Below are 25,816 nucleotides of genomic sequence, written 5' to 3' on the forward strand. Positions count from 1 at the left end.
TAAGTCTTTATATTTCTTTCCCTCTTTTTATATTCCTTCAGACCTGATACAGGTTGAAATACAACAGATTTAATAATTATTTGTTACATTAAATTATGCTCCCATTTAAATGCCTCTTACAAGTTTGTAATGAAGGCTAAACACCCAGAGAAAGCTTCTTCAAGAAGGTGAATCTTATATTAAGGACATGAAGTGAAAGAGAATTAGGATTTAGATGGATGGAAAGGGGGAGAAGGGAAATTTCAAGAGGGAAAGAGTATCAAGGAGGTCATAAATGCAGGATGCAGATGTAGGAAGCTGCAATATTAAGGTTTAGAATCTTACATTAGAGTATGAAGGGAGACAGCTTGGCTAAGTAAGACGTGTCCAGCCTAAATCATCCAAAAATGCCAGAAACATTGCAATGTCATCTTTCCATAAGCATCTTCTAGGAACTATCAACAAACTTCCTTTTCTATACTTTGAGACGATGTCTAAGTCTCCTCCCATCTCTACACGTCTGTGATTAAATTCAACAACGAAATGGGTGCTTCTGCTTATAACTGGTTTCCACAAAGTAAATAAGCTAAATAGAGTATCATTATGGAAGTGCATTAAGGAAAAAATTGTAGAAAGATTTCACAATTCTCATTTTTACATCCTTGAAGCTCAAAGTGGGTGCTTGTACCTGTCACAGAACCTACAAAAACACATGGAAGATTTTGGTAAATACCTGAATGAGCACATGAATGAAGACCTGTCTTACCAAAGCATCAGAGAAGGAGCAAGCACATTAGAAAAGAATCTAACACTTTCGAGACCTATCGCTTACTAACATCCTGCTTTAGTTCCCAAAGGAGCCTCATAGTAGAAGGAAACAGTCTCCTCATATGTGCCCATTCTCCCCTTCTATGGGATAGTCTGTGGCTCCGAAATGGAACCCTCCTGGATCCGATATTCCTAAAGTTGATCTTAACTATGTACCCTGATTATTAGTAGTGCTCAAGACCAGTCATCTGGTCAAATGGAAGTTACAAATACAGCCACAGTGATGATCTCACACTTCATGTGTCAAGTACCCATCAGCAATTAAAAGCACAATGCTTTGCCTTCTCCACAAGTTAAAAAAAGAAGTCAAACAGCCACCTAAGTTCTTCAGAAGGAAATCTATGTCATTGTTAAAATGTGAGACATTTTAACAATTCAGATTCTTGTGTGAATGAGTGAGTAATGAATAGGAGTTGCTGCTGTAATCAGTACATTACTTTAAGAATTTGAGTCAAAAAAGTGACACAGATACTACAGAAAGGGACTCACAATTAGATCAGAGGTCAGAGTGAACAGTGAGTGGGTGACTATGATGACACCATCAGGAACCATTAACCTGGTTACCTTGGCAGCCACAGTCCCCAAGGTAACGAAGATGATGACGAATGAAAAAGGTGACAGTTGTGGTGATGCAGAGATAAAGTTGCAGCTCAAAGTTATAAGAAATTCTCCCACTGTGCCGTTTCTATTCCAGGAATGAAGGTATAAACACACATTACCTGAACGGTGACATGCACAGACTACATTAAAATGCCTCTGAAATTAGCACTGAAATACTAAGGCTCAAGAACTCTCAAATCTCTTTTTCACATCTTGTAATGAGCGACCGAGTAGCAGTTGATCCCACCTTGCACATCTCTCTTCTGGAGTCATCAAAATAAGAGTAATGAGCGAGAAGTTAGACACCTACTTTCCAACCACTTCTCAACTGAGCCTGGGTTACCTTCCCTCCAGCTTGGGAAACCAGTTCTTAGGCAACTATTCTCAGACTGAAAGCTCTGGGTACATTTATTTTTTAATGACAACAGCATGTCCTTGACCAAAAAGACTCAAAGAAATCACCGTAAGAGCCATACATTGGTGCTGCACATTCGTGTGGATACAAATAGGAAACGCCTCGATGGCCAGGGCAAGCGTGGTGGTGGGGACCTGAGACACCAATGATGGCTGCAGCAGTAACCAGAGGTGAGCAGCACAGGTGCAAAAGGCAAGGCAGTGGCCACGGACCTGGTCATTTATTGCAGGAAAGACAGGGCCTGGCCAGCAAGTTTGAGAAGAGCCCAGGAATGGTGTCCCAGATGGATTTGGTGAGGGTCTGGCTGGGCAAGCACTACAAGAAGTATGTTCATACGGAGGCGCCTGCCAATAAAATACTGGCTGTGCTGGTGGTGCAGTTTCTCCAGTTCCAGGAAGACACCTTTGGGCAGCAGGTCACCTACCTGGCCTTCACCCAACAAACTGGAGGCACCTTGTGTCACATTCCTGGAGCTGCTTACAAGTGTAAAAAATGAATAGGAATGGTTGAGGTTTGATCTACTGAATCCATCCTGAATAGACCATAACATTGAGATGTTTATGAACATTGAAAACACTGTTGTGGAGGAATTGTCTGACCAGACCCAACATCTACCTCATTCCAGACATGGATCTGAAGTTGGCTAACAAATTGAAAGCTATCATCAAAAGACATCAAGGGACATTTACTGATAAGGAGTCCAGAGCTTTCCACCACACTTATCTGTATCCTTCCTTGCATGAAGATGAAGAGCAGCTGAGGCCCATGATGAAAAAAAGACATTGGGGGTTTTACCAGAATAGTCACAACACTTGGGTCCATAGTAATGATGCTGATGTGGAAATTGAAGATCCACTAATTCCAGAAACGGCATGGAGACTCGCGCAAAATGGATTGGAGACACTGATGTTTTCAGTGAATGGATGAATGAGGAGGATTATGAGGTAGACAAGAACAGGAAGCCTGTGGGTTTTCAATTAAGAATTTCAACAAACAATGAAGACCTAGTCAGAAGTCCAGAGAGAAGTGATAGAAAAGCATCAGCTAATGCTCAAAAGAGGAAACACTTGCCTTCTCCTCCACCTTTCACACCCACAGAATCAACGGCCAAGCTAGTCCTTATGGGAAGCACAGAAGTCAGAAAGAGGAAGATGAGCAAGATCTCACCAAGGATATGGAAGACCTAACAACTGTACCCAACATAGAGAAAGTGGTACTTCCAAAAAAATGTAAATCCAAAGAAAGATAGTGAAAATACACCTGTTGAAGGAGGAACTACAGCCGATCTAGATGAGCAGGATGAAGAAATAGTCTCAGCAGAAGGAAAGGAAGATGAAGATCCCAGCAAAGGTGATCACAGTCAGTCAGCAGACCCTGGTAAAGACAGTGTGACAGAGAAGACCAATCACATCATCATTCCTAGCTACGCATCGTGGTTTGATTACAACTGTATTCATGTGATCGAACAGTGTGCTCTTCCTGAGTTTTTCAATGGGAAAAACAATTCCAAGACTCCAGAGATATACCTGGCATACCAAAATTTATGATTGGCACATATTGCCTAAACCCCAAGAAGGTTTGACCAGTACTGCCTGTCGGGGGAACTTGACTGGAGATGTGAGTGCTACAATGAGGGTTCACACCTTCTCCGAGCAGTGGGGGCTTATTCACTACTGAGTGGACCCAGAAAGTTGACCCATGGCAGTGGGTCCTCTTCCTACACTTCATTTCAATGTATTTGCTGTTACCCCTCTGGGCTTGTGCCTCTGTCTTTGATCACTTCAGGTCCCTGCTGCTCAACAGGTGTTACATTTTCCTGAGAACAAGGAAAGTGTAGGATTTGTAGAACTTTGGTCTCCGTACTGACATTTACTCCAAGAAAACCTTAGCAAAGAGTAAAGGTGCCAGTGCTGGAAAAGATTGGACGGAGCAGGAGACCCTGCTATGCCTGGAGATCCTGGAGGTGTGCAAGGATGATTGGAACCAAGTGTCAGGCCATGCTGGAGTTCATGCTCAGGCTGAACCCATCCTCCACGCTTTTGAGGCTTCCCATGGAGGATCCGTATCTGTACCTACCAGCCTGTCCCCTTTGTCAGTCAAGGAACCCAGCAATGAGCACTGTGGCCTTTTTGACATCCGTGGTGGACCCCCGTGTGGCATCTGCAGCAGCAAAATCAACTTTGGAGGACTTTCTTAGGGTCCAGGAGGAGAGACCATTGGAATTGGTTGAAACTCATGTCAAGAAAGTACAAGAAGCTGCTCGAGCCTCTGGGAAAGTGGATCCCACCTAGGGCCTGAAGAGCAACTGCATCTCAGGCACAGCCCCCGTGAGCCAGAAAAGCTTGAAGGAGCTGAAGGCAGAAAACAAAGGAGGGAATGAAATGATGATAAAGCACAAGACAGAGACAATGAAAGGAAATAGTGAGAAGGAACAGGGTAGTGAAGTTAGTGAGGATACCAAATCAGAGGAAAAGGAGACTAAAGAGAACAAGGAACTCGCTGGCACTTGTAAAAAAAAAAAAAAAAGGAAGTGATATTGGAAACAAGATAGTCATAGAACATGAAATTTCTGAAGGAAAGGTAGCCACCGTGGCAACAGCTACTCTTGCTTCTGCTGCAACCAAAGTCAAGCCCCTGGCTGCATTTGGAGGAACTGGAAATGATCATGGGCAGAGAGAAAGAGGCTTTGCAAGAACAGAGGCAGCAGTTGCTTGCTGAACGCCAGAAGTTCCGCACGGAGCAGCTGAACTACGTGGAGCAGCAGCATGCGCAGAACCCTCCCCGGGGACAGCAGCACTCAGGCGGGTCTGGCCTGGTGCTGCCTGCAGCAACGAAGCACCACAGCACGGTGCCTCACCGGCAGCCCCTCCCTACGCTCTGACGCAGCACCGGATGCCACCGCCCCACCCACCACAGCCAGGTCAGATACCAGGTCCAGGTTCCAGGATGCCTGGACTGCCCATGCCAAGCCACCTGATTCCACCCCCAACCCCCGCAACCGCCCCCCCACCCCGCCACCTGATTCCANCCCCCCAACCCCCGCAACCGCCCCCCCCCCCCGCCCCCACTTGCGGCCAACATCCACTGCCTGGGTGGGAGTGGCCCTACCCCTCCTGGTATGCCGCCAATGCCTGGGTAACATTTTAGGACCCAGGGTAATCCTCACAGCACCTAAGAGGATGTATGCTCTCCGCCGCCACTGCAGCAACAGCAGCTGCAACCACAGCAGCTGCAGCCACCTGCAGGTGGAGTCCCTCTGCCTCCTCTCCAGGCCCACCCGCCCCTGAGGTGCCCTAACCTGGAAAATGCTGGGAACATCCACGCTCAGCGCCAAACCAGCTGAAGTGGAGATGACAAGACTTACGTTCCTCTGCTTCCTTGGGTTTCTTTCAGGATTTTTCTACTCACAGATCTTGTCACTCCCCATTCCCCACGCCACCCCTGTCCATGTCCTGACTCCCCTTGTGTTAGGTCCTTAGCTAACACTCAGAGGAAATCTTGGTGACAGTGATCCTGGTTATTATCCTAAAAACAACCTGCATCTTCCCCGTCCTGGTGTGTGTATTCTATGTCTTTATTATCTTTGCTCTCCTGCAGTTTTTGCTTTGTCTTATGCCTCTCTGCATAATGTGTTCATCCTCTTCTCCCTCTCTCTCTCTCCCCTCTCTCCTCTCTCCCCTCTCTCCTAAGTTTTGCTTTAAAGGAGAACATCTGAAGCTAATAGACACCAAAAAATGATGATGGGCAGAGGGGATAGCCAATGGGAACAAACCTTAAGGTATTATAAGAGACTTATTTCTGCTTATCCAAGCTAAGAATGGTGCTGATGGTGAAGTTTCAGGAGGCTTTTACCACAAGCAGATGCACCAAAATTCAAAGCAGTGGGGGAAGGGCCTCCACTGCTTTTTCTCCCTGGTGAGAACCGTGAGGCCGTCCACCCTGAGTGACAGAACATAAGCCTGGCCTTGAGCACTGGGGGGGGGAGGGGGGGGGGGCGGTGGCGGACAACAAGCATCGGCACAGGTCCATTCCCTCCCCAGGCCCACAGGTCTGCTTTCCCATGCAGGTTGTTGGATTGGGGTGGGTGCTTTTGTTTTTCTGAAGGTGCTGTGAGCTTTGTCCTTAGTTCCTGGCACTAACCAGGAAAGTTTTAGGTACCAAAGGTAATGGCCACCCAATGAATCAACCCCACTGTTCACTGCCTGTGTGCATTCTTTTGCTCCCTCTTTTTTTTTTTAAAAAAATTTTATTTATTTATTTATTTATCTTTAGAGGGGAAGGAGAGAGGGAGAGAAACATCAATGTATGGTTGCCTTTTGTGCATCCCCNCACAGGTCCATTCCCTCCCCAGGCCCACAGGTCTGCTTTCCCATGCAGGTTGTTGGATTGGGGTGGGTGCTTTTGTTTTTCTGAAGGTGCTGTGAGCTTTGTCCTTAGTTCCTGGCACTAACCAGGAAAGTTTTAGGGACCAAAGGTAATGGCCACCCAATGAATCAACCCCACTGTTCACTGCCTGTGTGCATTCTTTTGCTCCCTCTTAAAAAGTGAAATAAAATAAACTTTAAAAAGAGAGGGGAAAGTAAGTAGATAGTGCTGAACATTTTAGCTCACGGAACTTGGTTAGGATGGCTGGAGTGCAGGTCCCCACACTGCATCTGGCAGGGTGATGGATTTTAGTGCACTCCGCACACAGGAACTACTCCAAGGCAGACATTCACACAGGATTACAGCTGAGCAGTAGCCATGTGGAATTTCTACATCGTGATAACAGAACAAAGACACTTGGAAGGAGGATGGTCTATGTCTAAAGAGAGAGAAACGGTGAGATCCCGCCCTGCCCCGCGCAGAGGCTCACATGTGAGAGCTTCGAAGTTAGGACCACAGATTCATTTCTGTTTCTAGTCTGTCTGTGAAAATGACTCATTCTACTTCCTGATATCGATATATTGATATTAATTGTACAGCCCTGGCTTTAAAAGGCCTTTCTGAATGGTTACCTTTAGAAAATAAAAAGTAGTATCTTGTAGGGTATGGTAGTAGAGAAAACAAAATTCTCGAGCAACATCTATACTTCTGAAATATCCATCAAGATCACTTGAAATAACAAGCTGCCCAAACATTATTTTATCAGTCAAACTGGCTGCAGTGTATTGACTGTCATGTAGCTACAGCAATCTGTTGATTACAGTGCATTTTTGATGTTCATCTTTGTATGTTACTTTCCCAAGTCCAGCCTCAGAGCAACACTTGCTTATGAGAAGTCACTTCCTTTTATGTACAGCTACCTCAGCAGGGTCATTTGTTGAACTAAAAATAAAGTTTGAAATTACTGTGTTTGCTAATAACTTAAATAATTAAATACCGTTTTTCTACCTTCCATGCCTCTCCCAGAAAAAGAAAGGCTGAGAGATGTGTGCCAGCATTTGAAGAAATCGATACTGTTCAAACTGGCCATTTTGACAGTAAATTTGCTATGGCTTGGGGAGAAATGAAAATAAATACTCTCATGGAAAACAAAAGTGGTGTGGTCCTGATTTTGCCTTCATGCTGAATAATTAGCTTGCTGGAAAAAAACCAATATTGGCTGCAAATCTGTGAACAGCGCTATGTATCATATGCACACTCCTCCCATCATCAGTCACTGGCCCTTTCAAGGGCCTGCTGCAGTAAATTGGACTCATATTCTGAAGTCCAAAAGAGTCCTCTATTATGGTTCTCAGTTGCACAGTTATCCAAATCTGGTAGAAAACATGTAACTTTAGTAAAGGAAATGTCTAAATTAAGATCTCACACTCCCTAAGACATACTTCTTTAATTTAGCCATAAAGATCTTTCTACAGTGTCATTAAAATCTTAAGAATTGGACTAGGTTTAAACTGCTTAGAATTCTAAGCTGTGCTATGAGCCAATGAGTTAGGATTATTAAATTAGTGGGAAAAAACAACCATTCTTTACACACACACACACACACACACACACACCTCAACACAGTCTTTCATAATCCTAGGGAGGACAATTACACTTTGACCAGAGAATTTTCTTATCTTTCCAATTTCTTCATAGAGGGTAAGTACAGAGAAACAAAGAGCACATGAAAGGTTTTGCACCATTGATTAGAATGGATCCTACATTGTCATTCATTGTCTTTTCTCATAAGTTCTCTTATTGGAAGAAGCATTTCAAAAGTGCCCTCTCTAGGCCAACCCATGTCCTGCTTCATTAAATGACCACTCAGTATCCAATATGAAAAGTTATTAGGAGAGTGATTTGGTGTTTGGAAGGTAGATGTATCTTTAAGTTGAAAAGTTTAAAGGTTCTGTGTGTATGAACCCTCCAACTGCTTTTTTAGCTACTGCCCCCCCCCTTGAATAGATGTTCTAAAGAAAAAAAATAGAGATCTTTGAGTCTTACAAAAAATATCTTCAAAGGACAGTGGATGACCTGATGACAGATGGTTGTTCACAAAACACATCAGAACAATATTTTGTGTACAATTATCCATTTAAATTTTCTGTCAGCGTGAGCCTTCTCTTTTCTTTCTTCCTGTTCTTTACTGACTAATAAATTAAGACATTTTAAATATTATTTTATAATAAATTTTAAAGATCTCTTAAAAATAGAGTTTAAAAATATTTTTAAAAATAAATTGAAAGATACTTTTTAAATGAATTCAGTATCTCTAAATGCTTGGTAGTAGATGCTGGGGCAAAACTTGTCTCAACACCAGCCTTTCATTATATGAGTAGCTTTTATAAATACACACACATTTTGTAAATGTTCTCGCTGGCACATCAGACAACAAAACAGTTGGGTATACATGTAACTATTGTACTTGTGCAGGTTGGGAAATCGTACCCTTTGAAGCACATGCACATGATGTGTAAGAACAACAAATAAGGCAGTTTTCACACACCCAAATAAATGAGAAAGAGAGCCAAAGATGCTGTCTTTTCAAAGTATCTTCAAGGAAAAAAATAACCATATTTAAATATGCCCATCAACCCTTATCAGCCCAATTTTTGAGCCAAGCAGGACCCTTTCCTAACTCTGAGAATAAGTTAAACAGACACCTTACTCTAGCCCACCAAAGCAACAAGTTCATTCTGTTTGGAATTGTGATTTTCTAAAGATGATTTAGACTTGGATGTATCTGGAGCTATGAAATTATAAACCACATCATGCTAGGTAAGCTAGCACAACGCTCAAGGGCACAGGCTCTAGCCTCAGACCCTGGTGCCAGCAACTAGTACCTGCGTATCCTTGGGCCGATTAGCACTCCTACTCTTCCATCTCTTCGTCTGAAACAGGGTTCTCTAATAGTGTTACATATGTCATCCTCATCATCATCAGCACTGGGCACTTAAAGGATTTTAATCTAAAAAAACTATTTCAGCCAATTATCAAAAAAGGAAGGAAGGAAGAAGGAAGGAAGGGAAGGAGAGGAAAGGAGAGGAAAGGAGAGGAAAGGAAAGAAAGAAAGAAAGAAAAAGAAAGAGAGAAAGAAAGAAAGAAAGAAAGAAAGAAAGAAAGAAAGAAAGAAAGAAAGAAAGAAAGAAATGTATTAGCATTTGTATCATTCCATTTTCTGCGATGACTCCAGAATTCATTTTGATACCAATTCAACTCTGGCAGACATGGTAATTACAAGCACCACTTACCTTGCTAGACAAGAGTTGTCTGCACTAGACATTTCACATGGATTATACCATTTTATCCTCACCATGACCTTGAGATAGGGTTATTATCATCCCCATTTTACATAAGGAAACTGAGGCTTAGAGAGTTTAAACACTAGGCTGGGCTTAGCTAGTAAGAAAAGGATCTGTGATACGAACCCAGGCAGGCAGTCTAATTCCAGAGCTTTCGTAACTAAACTGCTTATAGTAGTTCTCATAACTTAAAAAAAAAGCTCATATATGTGACATTTTCAACTAAGAGCTAAATGAATTTTATTTAATTTTAAAAGAGATTCATTAAAATATTATCATGTAGTCTAAGAACTGAGAGCTTCTAAATAATAGGTGACCATTTTAGAGCAAAATTGTACCTCAAATGCCCAAATTTCACAAGTTGCTTGAGATTCAAAATGAATCAAACCAAATGAAAGCCTCAAAAGTAGAACCCAGGGGAAGAAAGAAGTCAAAATTGTTTACCTGCTACTTGAATGGAAGGGAAGAGGTTGAGAGCCAGGAGCAGCCTGAGGATCATGGTGCTGACGGAGGGTCAGGGCTGCAGCCCCTCCTCCCCCAAGGAGCCCAGAGTGTGAGGTGGGCTGAGGACGTACGTGCTTGCCAAGGCCCCAGCGTCTCCGCCATCCACGGCCACCTCCAACTTATTTCTCTCAGGGCACATGACCAAACCGCACAGACTCAAACCACAAAGCAGCATTTCACACAGGATATACTTTGTTTTGATGACTTTAGACTTTTCTTTTAAAGGCACCCTTTTCTTGTCACAGAAAAAGAATGTCAGTCACTCTATAATGGTCTCATTAGAATCACTCTTTACAGTCAGGGGTCAGAGCTGTGAAAAATTGGGACTTGGAATCCAGACACACAAGGTATTCTAAAGGATGATGAATAAGGCCTCGCAGAGAGGAGGAATTTTCACAGGGTGGGGATAGACTGTGTCAAAAAGACAACAGCGAGAATTAGATTGAGGATTTGGGGAACATCCATATCAGTGTTGAAAGGAATCATAAATCCTAGGAACTGAACCTTTGTGTTGGACATAGGTAACCCTATGCAGCATTTAACATACCTCCCTTAGTTTGTACCAAGCCTCCTCCCCAGCTCACTTCTAGGAACTTTGAGAAACACGCCCTACTCGCAAGCAGCCAACCTACTGAGAAAAGGAAGTCTCCTAAGCAAAGGGAGTGTCAAATAGCCTCATTTCTCCTTAGTGGGGCAGTAAGATGACCAAAAGCCCTTTGGTATCACATGTTCTCTATGTCCCTCAAGAATCATTGAACGTGATAGGCAAGAGAGACTCCAGAGCAGACTCGGCAAGGCTTGTCACCACACCTCTGCAGCCCCTCCGCAGGCCAGGCCTTCAGGTCTGGGGTCACCCCACTGACGTGGCCAACTCTGCTCGCATCGTCTGGCACTTGGCTCAAAACTCTGCCAGTAATTTTTTCTGCCTTCCTGAAAATCTGAGTTTTATATGATAACTCTAGTTTTTGGTTTGTATATGTAGGTCTTTTAAAAGATAATTTGTATTGATTTCTCTTCTGACTATAAAAGTTAGATATATTTCATATAGAAAATTTAGAAAAAGATACATTTACCTTTTTAAATGTTAAAAATAATCATTAAAACAAAATTCTCTCATAAACTTATCATCCTGATAGAAATGCTTTTAATATTCTGGTCCATTGACTTCCATGTGTTTTTCTATTAAGATTTTTACATATTTAGCATCATGTCTTATTCATAATTTCCAACAGATATATACCCTTATCTGTTATATTTCAATCACTTTCCCATAACACAGAAGTGTTCTTTATAAGCACCATTTGTAATTCATACATAATACTCTATCCTATAATAATATCATAAATTGTTCAAGAATCCCCTAGTATTGTTACCAATTTTTTATTATTTTAAAACACTACAGTGAATATCTTTGATGACCCAGCTGTAAGTCCTTCCCTCCTCATCTGCTGAATGACAGACAAAAAACATTTCCTCTCCTGATAGACCCCTTTGGTCCACATTTCAATTTTCTCACTAACACAGTCTTTGTGAACCTCCCATATTGAAAGATTTTCCTGTCCTTTGGAGGAATTTGTCCTTGAAAATTATTCACTCAGACTTCTAAACTAAAGGTAAATAGTGAAGTTATGCCCCTAGTCCCGGAGAAGATTCACTTCTAGAACTTGACCAGTATTCCTGGCTCTGACCCCTTATCCAGGTAGGGGGACCTATATCTTATCCAGGGCCTGGTGTCCTGCGGGGACAATCAAAAGAAGGCATAGGGCCCTTCTCTAAAAGGTTACCCCTATTCTGGAGCAACCAGTCCACACAGATCTAGAAAGAGAAGCTCTGGAATTCATTATAGAGATTAAGAATATGTACAGTGAAAAGAAAGACTTTCCAAATTTCCTTATGATTAATAACAAAAGACTAAGAAGAAAATGAATAACTGTCTCTGAGTATATAAAAGATTACTGTATAACTTCTTGTTAATATTATGTACATGGTGATCAAACTTAAGTGGAAAGAAACAGGGCAATTAAAGGTCTAACTCCTTTATTTTGCAGAGGACGAAGCTGAAGCCCAGGGAGGTTAGCTAATTTATACAAACTCACAAAACAATAATTAAATGTACCTGATTTTTATTACTTAACTAACCTTATCTGGCTTTCATTCTTTAGAGTAAAAGAAAACACAAATGTTGACATTTGCCTTCCTTTTTTTTATAAATATATGTCACACTAAAGAAGCCAATCATTTCATTAGGGTCCTTTCACATTTGCTTTTGAAATTCAATGGCATTCACATATACTAAGAAATAGAGACAATAAAGATTAAATAAAGGTCTTTAAAGCCGTCAATGCACTGAGTACTGAGACTCTACTGCATTCCCCATTAAAAACAATAGCTGGAATTTATGTACTGAGCTCTTAACACACTTGGTCTAATTTGATACTCATACAACCCATAAGGAACATGCTATTATTATCCCCATCTTACAGATGACAAGAGTGACTCCAAGAGAGAGTTGTGAAGTCTCAGTGGAGCCAGCATTAGAATCTAGATCTTTCTAACTTGAACTGCTATGCCAGACTCACAGCACTGCCCTGCCTCCTTACTTCTAGGCCACCCCAGTATTGCAAATTCCTTCTGGACAAAAGAATAAGAAATGTGCATTATCATGCCCTTGAGAAGCATCTAGCACCTAGCCTGTGTGACTAGAGTGTGGAGAGGAGAAGGGCTAGTGACCCAAGATGCTGGAAAGACATAATCAAACTATGTTTCATAAAAACACACCTGGATATTTCTGGAGAAATTCCATATTTTTTAAATTCACACGATTTTGAAACTCAAGGACATGTGCATTGTGATGAAACAAATGACCTTTATCAATCTACAAGTATACTGAAGTCCTGACCACATGGCTTGTCAGAGAAAAATATAATGCAAATGATCAAATTCTACAGACGGTTGAAACATAATAGGAACTAAGCCTGGGGCTAAGACCCTGAAGGAAAAAAATCTCAGCGCATGTAATACTGTGATATAATATTGTTGTTCTCATCCTTGGCTCCTGGCAAGAGCTCCTAAAACCTTTGCAATTCCCTAATCAATAAAAGTTGTAGGAGCATTTTGTTTTGATATTTAGTCTTTGGCCTCAGTTCCTGACACAGAGCTCCTCAATGCCTCGGAATTCCCTGGGTAGTGGAGCATCTTTTCTTCTAATGAGGTGATTCTTGTTGGGTTCCTGAACAGCTTCAGGATGGGGGTCAGAAATGAATTAAGTTGTAGGACAACCAATTGGTGTGAAAGAATTAGTTGGTGTGGGGGAAAAACACTTTGGGGAATTCTAGGGGCTAAAAGCACAGGACTTGAAGTCCCACAGGCTTGGGGGCAAATCCCAGTTGGGCCACTTTGTAGCTGTATGATCTTAGAAAGCCATAGCCTCAATTCCTCACATGTAATGTGTGATGAAAATAACTCACACATTAAGTTGTTCATATCCCACATGATGTATAAATTTCCACACTCTTAGGACAGAAATGACTTAATAAATCTTCATGTCACACTTATTATAAGGGGCTGAGTAAAATTTTGTTGGATCAACAAAAATGGATCATTGAATATATATTCAATATGTTTATGTGGATTGACTTTACTTCATAGCATGAGTACCACGAGAACTCTGTTTTAGAAATTAGCATAGTATACCTCCTTGGTGCATGCTCTTTTATTATAACATATACCAGTATAAACTATAAAGTATCACTCAACATCCTATAAGAATTACAAATGTCAAGTAGTCCATGACAGGACTCTCTCTAACTGTTATTGAGTGACCTACCAGGATAATATCTTCTTTGATCTAAATTCCAGCTAGAAAATTACCTTTATTTTAATTTCTCATTTTCCTTCCAGCTCTGTCATACAGAGATTTAAATGCTCATATGGTGATTGTGGGAAAACAACAAAATCTGAGATTCTTTCTTTGAGCTATTGGTGTTACCCCAGCTGTTGGTATGGAAAACTTACTAAAAAAATACACGAAGATGATTAAGAAAGCCATGCATATTATCACACACCAGCAGGATCAAAGCCTGAAAATATTACATTACACCTGAAAGAAATGAAAAAAGCAAGAAATAACTACCATATTATCAACTAATCCCACTGAGTAAACAAATATTACAGAAAGATATATTTGCAGGAACAATCTAGGAGGCTTTATCAAAGGTCACATGAGAAGAATATGGTGAAAAGTAGCTTAAAATGGTTACCTAAAACCTTTGACCCCTTACAGAGAGAGGCAGGCCTATGGCTCCAAGTGGTTAAAGCAGTAGCTAACGTTTCCTGGAGGCTTCCCGCAAGCAGGCATTGTGCTAAGCATTATGCACACATCATCTCATTTAATCTCTGCAACAACCCTAGGAAGCTGGTACCATTAATATCTCCATCTTATAGTTAAGAAAACAGAAGCTTAGAGAGGTTACATATTTTACCCACAATAACACAGCAAATAGGAAAGCAGAGATTTAAACTTGATTGGTTCTGACTTAAAAAGTAAACTTTAGATTCAAGCATCATGGCAGAAGGAAATGCAACTCTGATCAATCAACAGCTAGAATATGTGATTGATAATGTAGTGCTTAGGAACAAGATTTTTAAAGAGGAATGTATCTTCTTGATAGGTACATCTGAACTTCAGCACCAACTTCAAAAAATTCAGCAAGAATTCTTCACATGACTTGCAACATTTTCCTTCAGTCTGGAGGTTGCAGTGCTCATTGCTTTTCTGCTGACCCTATCTATACTCGTGCAGACCCCCATCAAGAGGATGAAGCAAAAGTTGTGTAACTTTGGCGTCATCCTAAGGAATCAATACTGATGAGATCCTAGAGGAATCCGTGCACTGTCAGCAAGGGTCCATCACGTGCCCTGGCAATCAGTGCTGATCTGGCTCTGGGATAGTTCCTGGACAGCAGATTCATTCACGTGGTAATCTGAAAAAAACAGAAGGGGCGTAGCAGATACTGAAAACATCAATCACCATATTAAAGACCCAGAAAGACTATTATTAACATGCCGGTGCTGGCTAAGCCACTGTGGCAGTCTAAACTTACAAGTCTTAGGGCCCAAAGATACTGTTATCAGAAAAGTCTACTACACTGTTCTCAAACCTTATTATTCTGAAATTGAATGGTCTTGTAGAGCCATGTTCTTTGGTCTTATGCAAGACCAGCTGCCTGCCTTATTGCTGATGTTATTTCATGTACCAAGGGCCCTGTGTCAGGCTGAATTCTTAATTTTTTGAAGCCACTGAGACATTTGGATGTTTTCTACAAACAGGAATGTTAATTAAATATGACTGGGGTTGAGAGGGCAAGGTGAGGAATGTACTTCACTCCACATCTTGTATGGAACCTGATTTGACTCTCTTCTATTCCCTGCTGTGCAATCAGTGGAATGGTAAAGAAGCAACCTCTGACCTCTTCAGGAAGTGCAATCTTGTCCTGGCCTTGGGAAAACTGTCATGCCTGGTTTTCCTCCCTTCAGAAAAATTTTAAAGGCCCTTATCCCCTAACATGTTTTTTTTTTTAGTATAGAAACTCCAGGAAATAAAACTGTTAACTTCAATGTTGCTTTCAATGGTCTCTCACGTTACTGAGCCCCATGGGAGCCTTCTCACCCTCTCCATGGCTGTGGCTCCCTCCCCCTTCCCCCTTACCCCCGGTTCCCACACTCACTGAATAAGGAAGGTCAATCTGAATACATCTGTCCACATCTCCGGAATGCCACAGAGGAGTAACAGCTGTTGACCTCTGTTCCAAACTCATGATCCTGTTTGTCCCAAAAGTAGCTTGGGTGAACTCCAGCTAATACACACAATCTCTACTTCCTATAGAGAGTGCAGAGCCAGGAGAGCATATTCCCCACACTCGCTTGGGTATAAAATGACCTGCTTTTAAGTTCTGGATCCTATTACTGCTAATTGTAATAACAACTGCAGCTAAAATTCATTTACGCATTGCTATGTGCCAGATATAGTACAAACCTAAAACATGCCAAGTTTCTAAGTCTGAAGGTTTTCTTTATGTTCTGGAAAACGCAGCACTCTTTTTCCTCTCTAAGTCACTACACTTCTACATCTTGATACACACACACACATATACACATGCACTAACAACCTTCTCTAGTCTCCTGTGAGTACAGGTGATAAAACTATAGATTCTCTGTTTTCTCCCAGAAATATTGACAGGGGTGTGGGGAAGCTGTAACAGATGTTACAAGAAGCCCTCTTCAATAGTAACAATAAGGAGCAGGAATAAGAGGCTATTTCCTGAGGCAAGGTCCAGAAAAATCTAGTATTTGTCTAAGAATCCATCCAGAAAGAGCGATTAACACCACAGTGCATGTGATGCCTTTTATACGCGATCTTGAGGAAAACTCCAGACTACACTTGTTCTCACAGCACTCAGCTCCCTTTATACCACAGGTGCTCAGTGTTGGAGTGACTGGAGTGACTAAGTCATCATTCCATTTAGTGAGGGGCCAAACTCAACACTGAAACACAAGAAAATCTCATTGTTATCGGGAATCTAATCTGTGCTGATTTCTCATGCTGTTGTTCATTGTATGAAATCTACCCAGCTTTGCCAAATTGTCCTAACACTCTTCTAAAAAACTGGAATCATTTAGCTGGCTTCCATGCAGAACAAACAAGAGTAAGAAAGTCTATATACAGCAACTGGAAAACGCACTCATTCACTCAACAAACATACGTTCGGTGCCCACAACGGAGAAGGCCTGTTCTATATACTCTGAGCATCCAGGGAAATCAAGGCTGTCCCCTTGTTCCCAGAGAATTCCATTCCGTAAGAAACACTGAGAAAGAAGCCCCTACCTTGCCTGGACAGGCTTTCAGGGCAGGGAGGCTATGATTTGGAAAATAAGCAAAATTGGCCAGACCAGTAGTGGGGAAGAAAGGGAATTTCCTTCCAGCAAAGGATATACTATATTGCAAAAGTTTAAACGTACATGGCTTGCTGAGAGAACTTTGAGGAGCTTAGTGTGGCTGGAGCAGAAGGAACTCCGAGCAAAGGCAAGGGTGATGACAGGCATTCAGGAGAAATCGGGCCAGGGCAAGAAGTTTGCTCTTTGTACTGAGAACAATGAGGCACTTCCACAATATGGGTCAGCACCCAGGTCTGGGCTGCAGTTACAGAGTTAGAAGGCATCAGCATATCAGATCCAGCCTTTCAAAAAGGTTTAATCTCTTACATCAACTCCAGTTGATTGATGTCAGCTGCCTGAATCACAGTGTTGAATGGGACTTCTGAGACCTCAAACTGATTCAATGGGAGCATGGGAAGGGGTAAATGATGGGGGTGGATAGGCATGGCTCTCTGTTGCTCCCTCGCCAGGACTATAAACAAGCCATAAACACAGATCAGAAATGCAAGCTACTTTCCCCCCACCTGTCTCTTACGTTATGACATTTTTTCCACAGTCAGGGTCTGAGGAGGCCAACAGATTACTTCCTTCTACCTGCTAATTCAGTTCTAAATTGGATAAAGGGGACTAAGAAAGAAAGGAGTCATGCTGATAAAGATGCAAATATTACTGGTAGAGTTCTACCAGATAATGTGGTTAAGATCTGTGCCCACAGTAAGCACCTCAGGATTAGGCATATTTACCCATCAGTCACAGACATTGTCAGAAAAACACAGGCCCCACCTACGAGGGCAGAGTCTTCACCACTAAGCTACCCCTGGGCCCAGAGCAGAACACCAGCTCTCTGTAAGAAGACAGGTCCCAAAGCTTGGGACAGAAGGCAGCAGGGGACAGAGGGACATGTCAGGTCAAGTGAGCATGTTTTCATGCTCCAGCAAGGAAGGCATCACAGAGAGAAAGACCGAAGAGACACGAGAGAAAATAATCTGTAGGGAAAGAAAGGAGTCGATAATAAAGAGGCCTGGGCATGAACTAATACCTCACTATTAATTAAAAAGGAGAAAACCCCTTTGAGACTATCACACCTGTCTAGGAAAATAGAAGTGATAGCAGCTAGAAATTAATGAGCACTGACCAGGCACTTTCCACTCGCTCACATTATCTCGTATAATCCCTGTGTGAGAGCCATTCTTACTAGGACATGTTATAGATGAGAAGACCTACTTCACAGCAGAAAAGGGAAGAAGCACACTTCTTCCAGCTCTGAGACTGTGATCTTGGGGGAGTCGAAGATTTCCCTGATCCCTTGCTGTTTGCCATTAAACCATCATTTTGTTAAACTATTGCTTCCGAATGAGCTTCCTTCCACTAGAAGATGTGAACCAAAGGGAGGGGCACCTTCAGAAAACATTATTCAGTTTGTGTGGTGGAGAATGGAGGATGGTGTGGAGTGAGCGGCCCCTTGAGCTTTGAATCCTATTTCTCATAGCTCTGAAAAAGTGAACAAACATCTCTTTCAGCAGAGGGGCATGAAGGCGTCTCTTATCCCTGGGTGCTGCCTCAGACCTCTGGGAAACCAGGCTGACTTCTCAAAGGGCTTGCTGGGTGCTATGTCTCCACCAGAAATTAGATTTTCTAAAAATAGCATCCCTCCAGTGGCTAAGCCATGGGAGGTGGCAGACTGGCTAATGATCTGCCTTGTGCTTACAGAGGTCCCTCTGAGGACCCCGAAGCTAAAGCCCAAGGAATGGGGAAGGCTGGGGCTGGCTGATGGACTTTCCCCAGACCCTGGGGGTTCAAGTTTGAAGAAAATTATGTTTGTTCTTCTCCCAGATCTCTACTTACTTAGCGAAGGTGGGTGGAAATGTACTCTTTGTACCCAAGATTATGGGTACTTTCTCTCAAAGCTCTCTCTTGTCTGTCTTAATTTATCAATCTTTTTGTTTCTCAGAAATTCAGCCTCTGAGTTGATTTACAAGGTGGATAAAAATATGTATGTTTCTTCACAAACATGGGGTTGGCAAGTACTCACTGCCTCTTCACTTTTTCTACTCAGCCAGAGTGCAAACACGACTCAGATGAGGGTGGACGTGTGGCTAGCCTGTCCCCAACATTCCTATTGTGGTACATCGAACCAGCAAGACTGTCCATTAAGTGTGGCAGCTCTTAAATTTTTATGTCAAGGACCTGTTTGGGGGTCTGGGAGCCTACAAAACTTTCCCATAGCCATGTTTTGAAATGCAAACAATAAAATGCATAGGACTGCAAAGAAAACCAGAGTACTGAAATGCAATTTTCAAACCTTTTTAAAAGCATGAGTAGTAATAGATGAGCTTTATTAGCACATTACGTAACAAGACCTAGCTATGATGTGATAACTACTATAATTTTGAAGTACTGATAAGCATAAGTGATATTTTGAGATACCTGAAACAACTATAATGTGATACAAAAATATCTGTGGTTCCTACTGATGCTAAAATTACTATGGTTTATTGCCTAAATATATCATTGAAATGCTAACTTTCAGATAGAGATGTTAGCAAAAGTAAAGATACAAGTTTTTTCCTGCTCAAGATTATGTCAGACCCCTGCTTAAAGAAACCCCGAATAAGCCAATACGTTTGGTGATCATCAGCATGCACACACACACACAGACACACACACACACACACACACACACACACACGCAAGCACTGCGTGCCCTACAGTCTGAACTAGAATTTGATAGCCTCTTAATGACACTCATAAAGGACACTTCTCAGATGTCTTCTATCTTGAAAGATCAGGAGCAGAAAGATCACTTCAACATCAGTATTCTCTTTAGTCTCCAGTTCCAAGTACCTAGTGGGTGTGGATGGCAACTCCCAACCATGATTTGCTTGCTCACTTGGGCCTGAAACTTGGGCCAGAATCATAAGATTTGTAGTTCCACTGGCACTTGTTTTGTTCCCTCATTTTAGGTGAACTTCCCATTTCTACTATGCTCACTGTACTCAGCCAGGTGGGGCATACAGTGCTGAGATGAGACCCAACGTAGAGTGGGAGGACCACACTCAAGCCCAGACTCCTTGCTCTGGGTAATGATGCCAAGCCCCCTGATGACTCTGCAAGCACTCCACATCCTCCATGTGCTATTATGTCCTTGACAGTAGATCCAAAAATCCTTAGAGGATTTCTGCCACTTAGGGCATACGTTCCCCATCATTCACCCTACTGCAGACGCATAAGCACTGTTTTTTATGCTCTAAAACACCAGTTTCTTTTATGTGTCAGGTCCTTCACAAGAGCTCTTTCCTCCATCTGGAATATTCCTCCCTTTCAATCCTTCCAAAGGTCATGCCTACACCTGACAGTCATTTCTGGCCACCTTATGCAAGTTAGATACTTCTTTTATTCCCTACTTCAATATCCAGGTAATTTTTCTTAAATGACCACGATTTACCCTGGCCAGGTCATCCAGTTGGTTGGAGCATCATCTCATACACCAAAAGGTTGCAGGTTTGATTCCTGATCAGGACACATACCTAGGTTGTGGGTTCTGTCCTCCATCAAGGTGCAATGGGAAGCAATCAATTGATGTTTCTTCCTCTCTTGTATGTGCACTCAAAAAAATCAATGAAAAGATAAAAGTAAATGACCGCAACTTGCTACTTATTCTATACATATGTTTGTGCTTTTGTCCATCTCTTACTAGAGGCTAAAGTTTTTAAGGAAAGGGACCCCCATATCTGGCTGGTTACCTCTGTATCTCAGTGTCAGTGCAATGCCTGGCATAAAGTAGGCACTTAATAAAAATTTGGTGAGTGGATTCATCAGTAATAAACATTCTTTCTTATAATATAAAGCTCTATAATCTGTAATGTACATACTAAGCTCCTATATCAGAATAACAATGGAAAGTAGGCAAAGTACCAGATGATGTATATTCAAAAGCCTTCCTCTGTTCTGTGGACCGGAAGTGGTATCCTATTTGGCCTAGTTCAACTGTCTGTCACCTGTTGACCCAGCTGCCACAGACACTTGCTTTGCCAGTCTCTAACAACTGGTATAGATAACTCTACACCTACTTCTCTGACTCCTCAGAGGATGGCAGTAAGAAGTACAGTTGTTTATTCTCTAGAACCATGGAGTTTTGCACCTCAGGAATGCTCTAGTCCTGGCTGGCCAGGCACTCTTTCTGGAAATCTCTCTCATCTTGATGTCATCATACCAGGGAAACCAGTTCTGAGGTATTATTTCCCTCCCTGAAATTCATTTCCTTTGCAATCCATCTATTCATCCTCAGCTAATTAATAGCATTACACTCGGCAACAGGCTCATTACTATGGGCTGGGAGGCAAAGGCAAATAAAGCATGCCCTCAAGTGGCCCAAGACAGATAAGCAAATGAGTAACTTGTACGAAGTAAGTTCTGTTTTTACATTGACAGGAACAGAAAGCATTATCTTGGCTCATATATACATTGTCTTTCCAAAATATCTATAAAACTATTTAAATGAACCAACCTGACACTCACAGACATGTATATGTGCATGTGTACCTTCACATTTGCCATATCTCACAAGATCCTGAAAGTATCAATTGGAAAATGAATCTCCCTCCCAGGGGCATGTAAACCAGACTTGACCACTCAGCATGATTACTGTTGCTTTAAGAGAAGATCTGAAGTTGCCACACTGCCCAGCCCAGTAAGCACAATGGAACATTTTCCTTGGGATTACCTCACTCCCAGTGACCCACACAGGAAATAATTATTTTGGTAGAGTCGCCAGTAAACAGTGAAACACACTTACTTAAAAAATAAGCTCTTTTTGACTCTGCAAGACAGTGGCTTCACAAACATAGCTGAACCTAGTTTCTACCCAAATTCAACAATTTTGTACATAAATGGTGCCTTATTCTTGGATTATGGGTTCCCCGATCCAGGCCACACTTCAGCATTCTGCCAAAACCCCACAGCAAACAGTGGTTTCCTTGTATTTCTAGCTAAAGAAGAATGTGGCATCAAAGAAAAGTTATATTTCTTTCCCAGGATAGAATATGGAAAGTCCATAGATGTCCTAGCAACAAGTTCAAACACTGGACTTACGTCTGATCAAGTACTCCCGCTCTTACAGGTGTCAATCACGAGGAATGCCAGAGAAATAGGGCAATGTTTGGAGTAAATGACTGTTCTAGGCAGAATTTTTGAGTCAAAGAGAAAAGTCTAGACTCCACTCCCTATTCTAGCTGGGCCTAATTTCAGAGCACTTTGTTTTTCTGGATAGCCCCCAAAAGGCAGCACCATAAATGAAAGCTACAGAGCTCTGAGAGAAGTAACATCACCTGTTGGAATAGATGAGTTGCATTAAAAGGCAATGTTCTCAACTAAAATTGACTTTATGCTTCTGAAATCCAGTCACTGACTTAGGATAAAGTCTTGGCGGCTTTGAGAGGGACCCAGACTAACAGTGGTTTCAACATAATAGAGGATTTTTCCTCTCTCACCCAACAGTCTGGAAATAAGCAGTCCAGGTCTAGTGTTGCAGCTGGAGGCTCAGAGGCCCAGGTGCCTTCTATCGTATAGCTCTTCCATCCCTGGACCCACAGAGTCCAGGATGGATCACCCTCACATTCCCATTCTAGCCAACCAGAGGGAAGGTGGAAAAAAGGAGGGCCTGCCCTTCACTTTAATAGCGCAACCCAGAAATGGCATCACCTCTGCTTGTATCCCATTGGCCAAACTTAGTCACATGACAAACAGAGCTGCAAGGCTGTTTCCAGCTACATGTTGGAGATTGTGTTATTATAGAAAAAAGAGAGAATTGATATTGAGACTTGACCAGTGGTTTGCCACAATTGTCAATTTTCAGATTACTCCTTTGATAATGGATGAGTTATCAGAAGACACAGCTTCTTTTCCTGCCTATTGCACGTGCCCTCCTCCAAATATACTCCACTTCTCAGCCCATCTATGCCAGTATGATACCCTGGTATGCCTAAGGAGTGAAAGGCCACTGAAATAAAGCTACATTGCCCATGGGCCTTTCTGTGGTAACATCAGCAATAAGCAGGGCTATACCTCCTCCTGGGAATCTCCCCTGATGATGGATCTGATTGGGTCTGAATAGTGTCACCAGTTATCCCATAGGTCAAAGACACGGATTTTGATGACCTTGAGACCCAGAGGTTACCGTGTGGTTGTGAAGATTGCCTTGTTTCACTTTGTCCTTTCTACAGTGCCAACAGGAGAACGGTATAGCAATGGGACAGGGCTGCAAAGCTCCCCTGCAATTTCAGCTTTGGACAGGAGGAAGGATTTCTCCAACCCTGAAGCCCTGAAAGAATAACCTCGTACAAGAAGGGGCTATAGGTTAACTTGGAACTTCTCTGTGAGTTCCTGAGGTCACTCTAAGAAATACGCTGTGAATAGAGGGAGCTGAGGAGTAGTAATTTATCCAGTCCTCTTCTTGGTTTGTTTCGGAGTGAGACTCACAGACTTCAGAAGGAATAGAGAATTCCTGAGCGGGGACTTCCCAGAGATTTTCATTTATTAAGGAGGAAAGAGTGAGGGTCTCTGTGCTCACTGGATTCAAACTCCACCTGCTGTTTACACCAAATGACAGGATGTGCTTAATATCCTGGCATGCATAGGCCATCACTTGGCAGCAGCAGACAACTGTTTACAGTGCCCAATCTGGCCGTATAAACTCAGTGGTACCTACTCTAGATTCAAGTGGTATAAAAACCAAATGCATGGATGTTCAGTATCTCCAAGGTAAGCTGCCAGAAAGGGGCCAAATTGAAACCATTCCTAATTAAGGAATGAAACAGAATCATAACTGGCTTTGTGTGATTCGCAGAAATTATAATATATTACTGCTAAATTATGATAAAATTATAGCCAAAGAATTTTTGAGGTGAGAAAATTTTACTTTATGTAGAGAAAATTGTCTTCATTTGATATAAGACCTATAAACTATAGAAGTGTAGAAACTCAACCAATGTCACAGCTGATTTTAGTGATTTTATGTAGCACATTTCTTGTCCCTGATGCATAATACAGTTGACACTGACACACATGCACACACACATGGATGCATACACACACACACATAACAGGATGATAGAGTTTTAACAGTGATTTTTAATCAGAAAATGATTCCAAATTCCAGTTCAGGTCTCTAGTCAGGGAACATTAGGACATCCTCTTCCTGTTTCTGCCTTGTCCAAAAGCTAGAACAGAATCTTGGAGAGGGTCCAGGATGTCAGGAAGAAATTATTTTAAGTGCTGTTACATTTGGGAGGGGCAGCAGAGCACCATGAACTGAGCTCTGTATCTGCATCCATGTAGAGTAATAATAAATCAAGACCCCAAAAGACTTCAGTATGTTAATTTCTGGCAACAGACGGAGGAAATTGCACAAATGTCCCTCATGTAGGCTGTTTACTCAGTCCTTCCTCTGTGCTCCGTGCATCCCTCCATTAGCACTTACCTCATTCATTACATTGTAATTATTTGTTCACAGGCCTCTCTCCCCTGCTGGCCTATGGCATGGGAAGGAATTAAGAACCCTAGGCTCTGCCTAGATTTCAACCCTGGTTCTGCCACTAGCGAATTTCTGTGACTTAGAGCAAATCCTTCAACCTTGCCAGGCCTTAGTTTCTTCCACTGTGAAATAAGAGCAGTGATAGTATCTGTCTCTCTGGTAGCTGTGAATATTTTGTGGAAAATGAGTGAAAACATGTCTTGCCTTCAGGAACATCCTCAGTAACTGTATGCTGTTCTTTCATTACCATCTAGGGATGAATCGCATCCCATTCATCCTCTTATTCCCAGCAGCTGTAAAGTATGTAAGTTGAATGAACCAGTGAAAGAGAAAATGGAGTGGGGAAAAGGCAGGACCCTCCCATTTCCTTCATTCACTCTGCCCCAAGGCAGCAGAGAAACTTCTTTGCCTGATAAGTTTGGGAAGAACACTGAGGCATGTGTGGTCCAGCCTCACTTTCCTCTGAACATGAGCTGATCTCAAAGGGCATATCCTGGACGTTACACTTCCAGCTTTGCCCTGGTGGGTAGGCCTGCCCTTTTTACCCATCTTCCTCTGAAAGGGGTGGGGTGGCCACACAGCCAGTGGAAGCACACATTCTCTACTCTTCTCTAGGAACAGACTCTCCCGCACATGGTTTGGTGCCCTATGAGACCAGGTGGAGAAGACTGAGAAACTGTGCTGATTACACAAAACAAATTCAGTTTTCTGGGCTCAGTTGGTAGATTCATAGCTGCTCCCACAAAGCTATTCCCTCCAACCTAACTCAACCAATCACAAGCACGGCATATTAGCTACCACCCATTACTTATATTATCCCCCAGTCTGTTGTATGCATTGAGTCTGCTCCAAAACCCTAACAGTAGCTTAATTTTTCAAAAAAAATAGATTTCTAATTTTTTACATTTTAATAAAGTGCTTCTCTCGAAAGGGACTGGAAGTACATGAATTTCTGAAGAACTGCAGAGTTGAATAACTGGGTGTTGCCTGTTCTCCATTGTCCTCTCCAGACTCATTCTTGGCCCTTCTCTTCCCTGCTGTACCTCAAGAGGTTGACCTCTTTGGTTCCATCATCTGGGCTCTCTTGCCCTCTGGCTTGCAAGTGGGTTCTACCAATTGGAGAAGACTGAAGGGTGAGAAGAGAGAGAGACCTGGGTTTTATTTTGTCTGCTGCCCCCCTGACTGCAGTCTTATTCCTCTACTGATAGCCCCAGCTCCTGCTGGATATTTCTCTTTCATGACTGTAGCTCATGCTGGGTTCTCTAACTCCACTCACTCTCCTTATCCCTTCAGGCCGAGGGGCAGTAACAGCATCCC

At 42.3% G+C, this 25,816-nt stretch overlaps 1 protein-coding gene and 1 pseudogene across 2 annotated transcripts in view; one reads left to right on the forward strand and one right to left on the reverse strand.

Annotated features, from left to right (window-relative positions):
- Nucleotides 1-25,816, reverse strand: part of CD28 (CD28 molecule) — a 69,579-nt gene that overhangs the window by 26,307 nt on the left and 17,456 nt on the right. Inside the window, exon 1 of one of the 2 annotated variants that reach the window (XM_037043526.1) lies at nt 9,976-10,152. The exons of the other annotated variant lie outside the window; for it this stretch is intronic. Within the exon in view, the coding sequence (XP_036899421.1) occupies nt 9,976-10,030 (55 nt within the window). The 5' untranslated portion in view covers nt 10,031-10,152. Of the gene's footprint in view, nt 1-9,975; nt 10,153-25,816 lie in introns of those variants that run through there. 2 annotated transcript variants of the gene reach the window in all.
- LOC118985806 (SWI/SNF complex subunit SMARCC1-like) lies at nt 1,337-5,119 on the forward strand (annotated as a pseudogene).

This window comes from Sturnira hondurensis, unplaced genomic scaffold (assembly GCF_014824575.4).
Source record: "Sturnira hondurensis isolate 20B ecotype Veracruz unplaced genomic scaffold, ASM1482457v3 Scaffold0004136, whole genome shotgun sequence".
Classification (NCBI taxonomy): Eukaryota; Metazoa; Chordata; class Mammalia; order Chiroptera; family Phyllostomidae; genus Sturnira; species Sturnira hondurensis.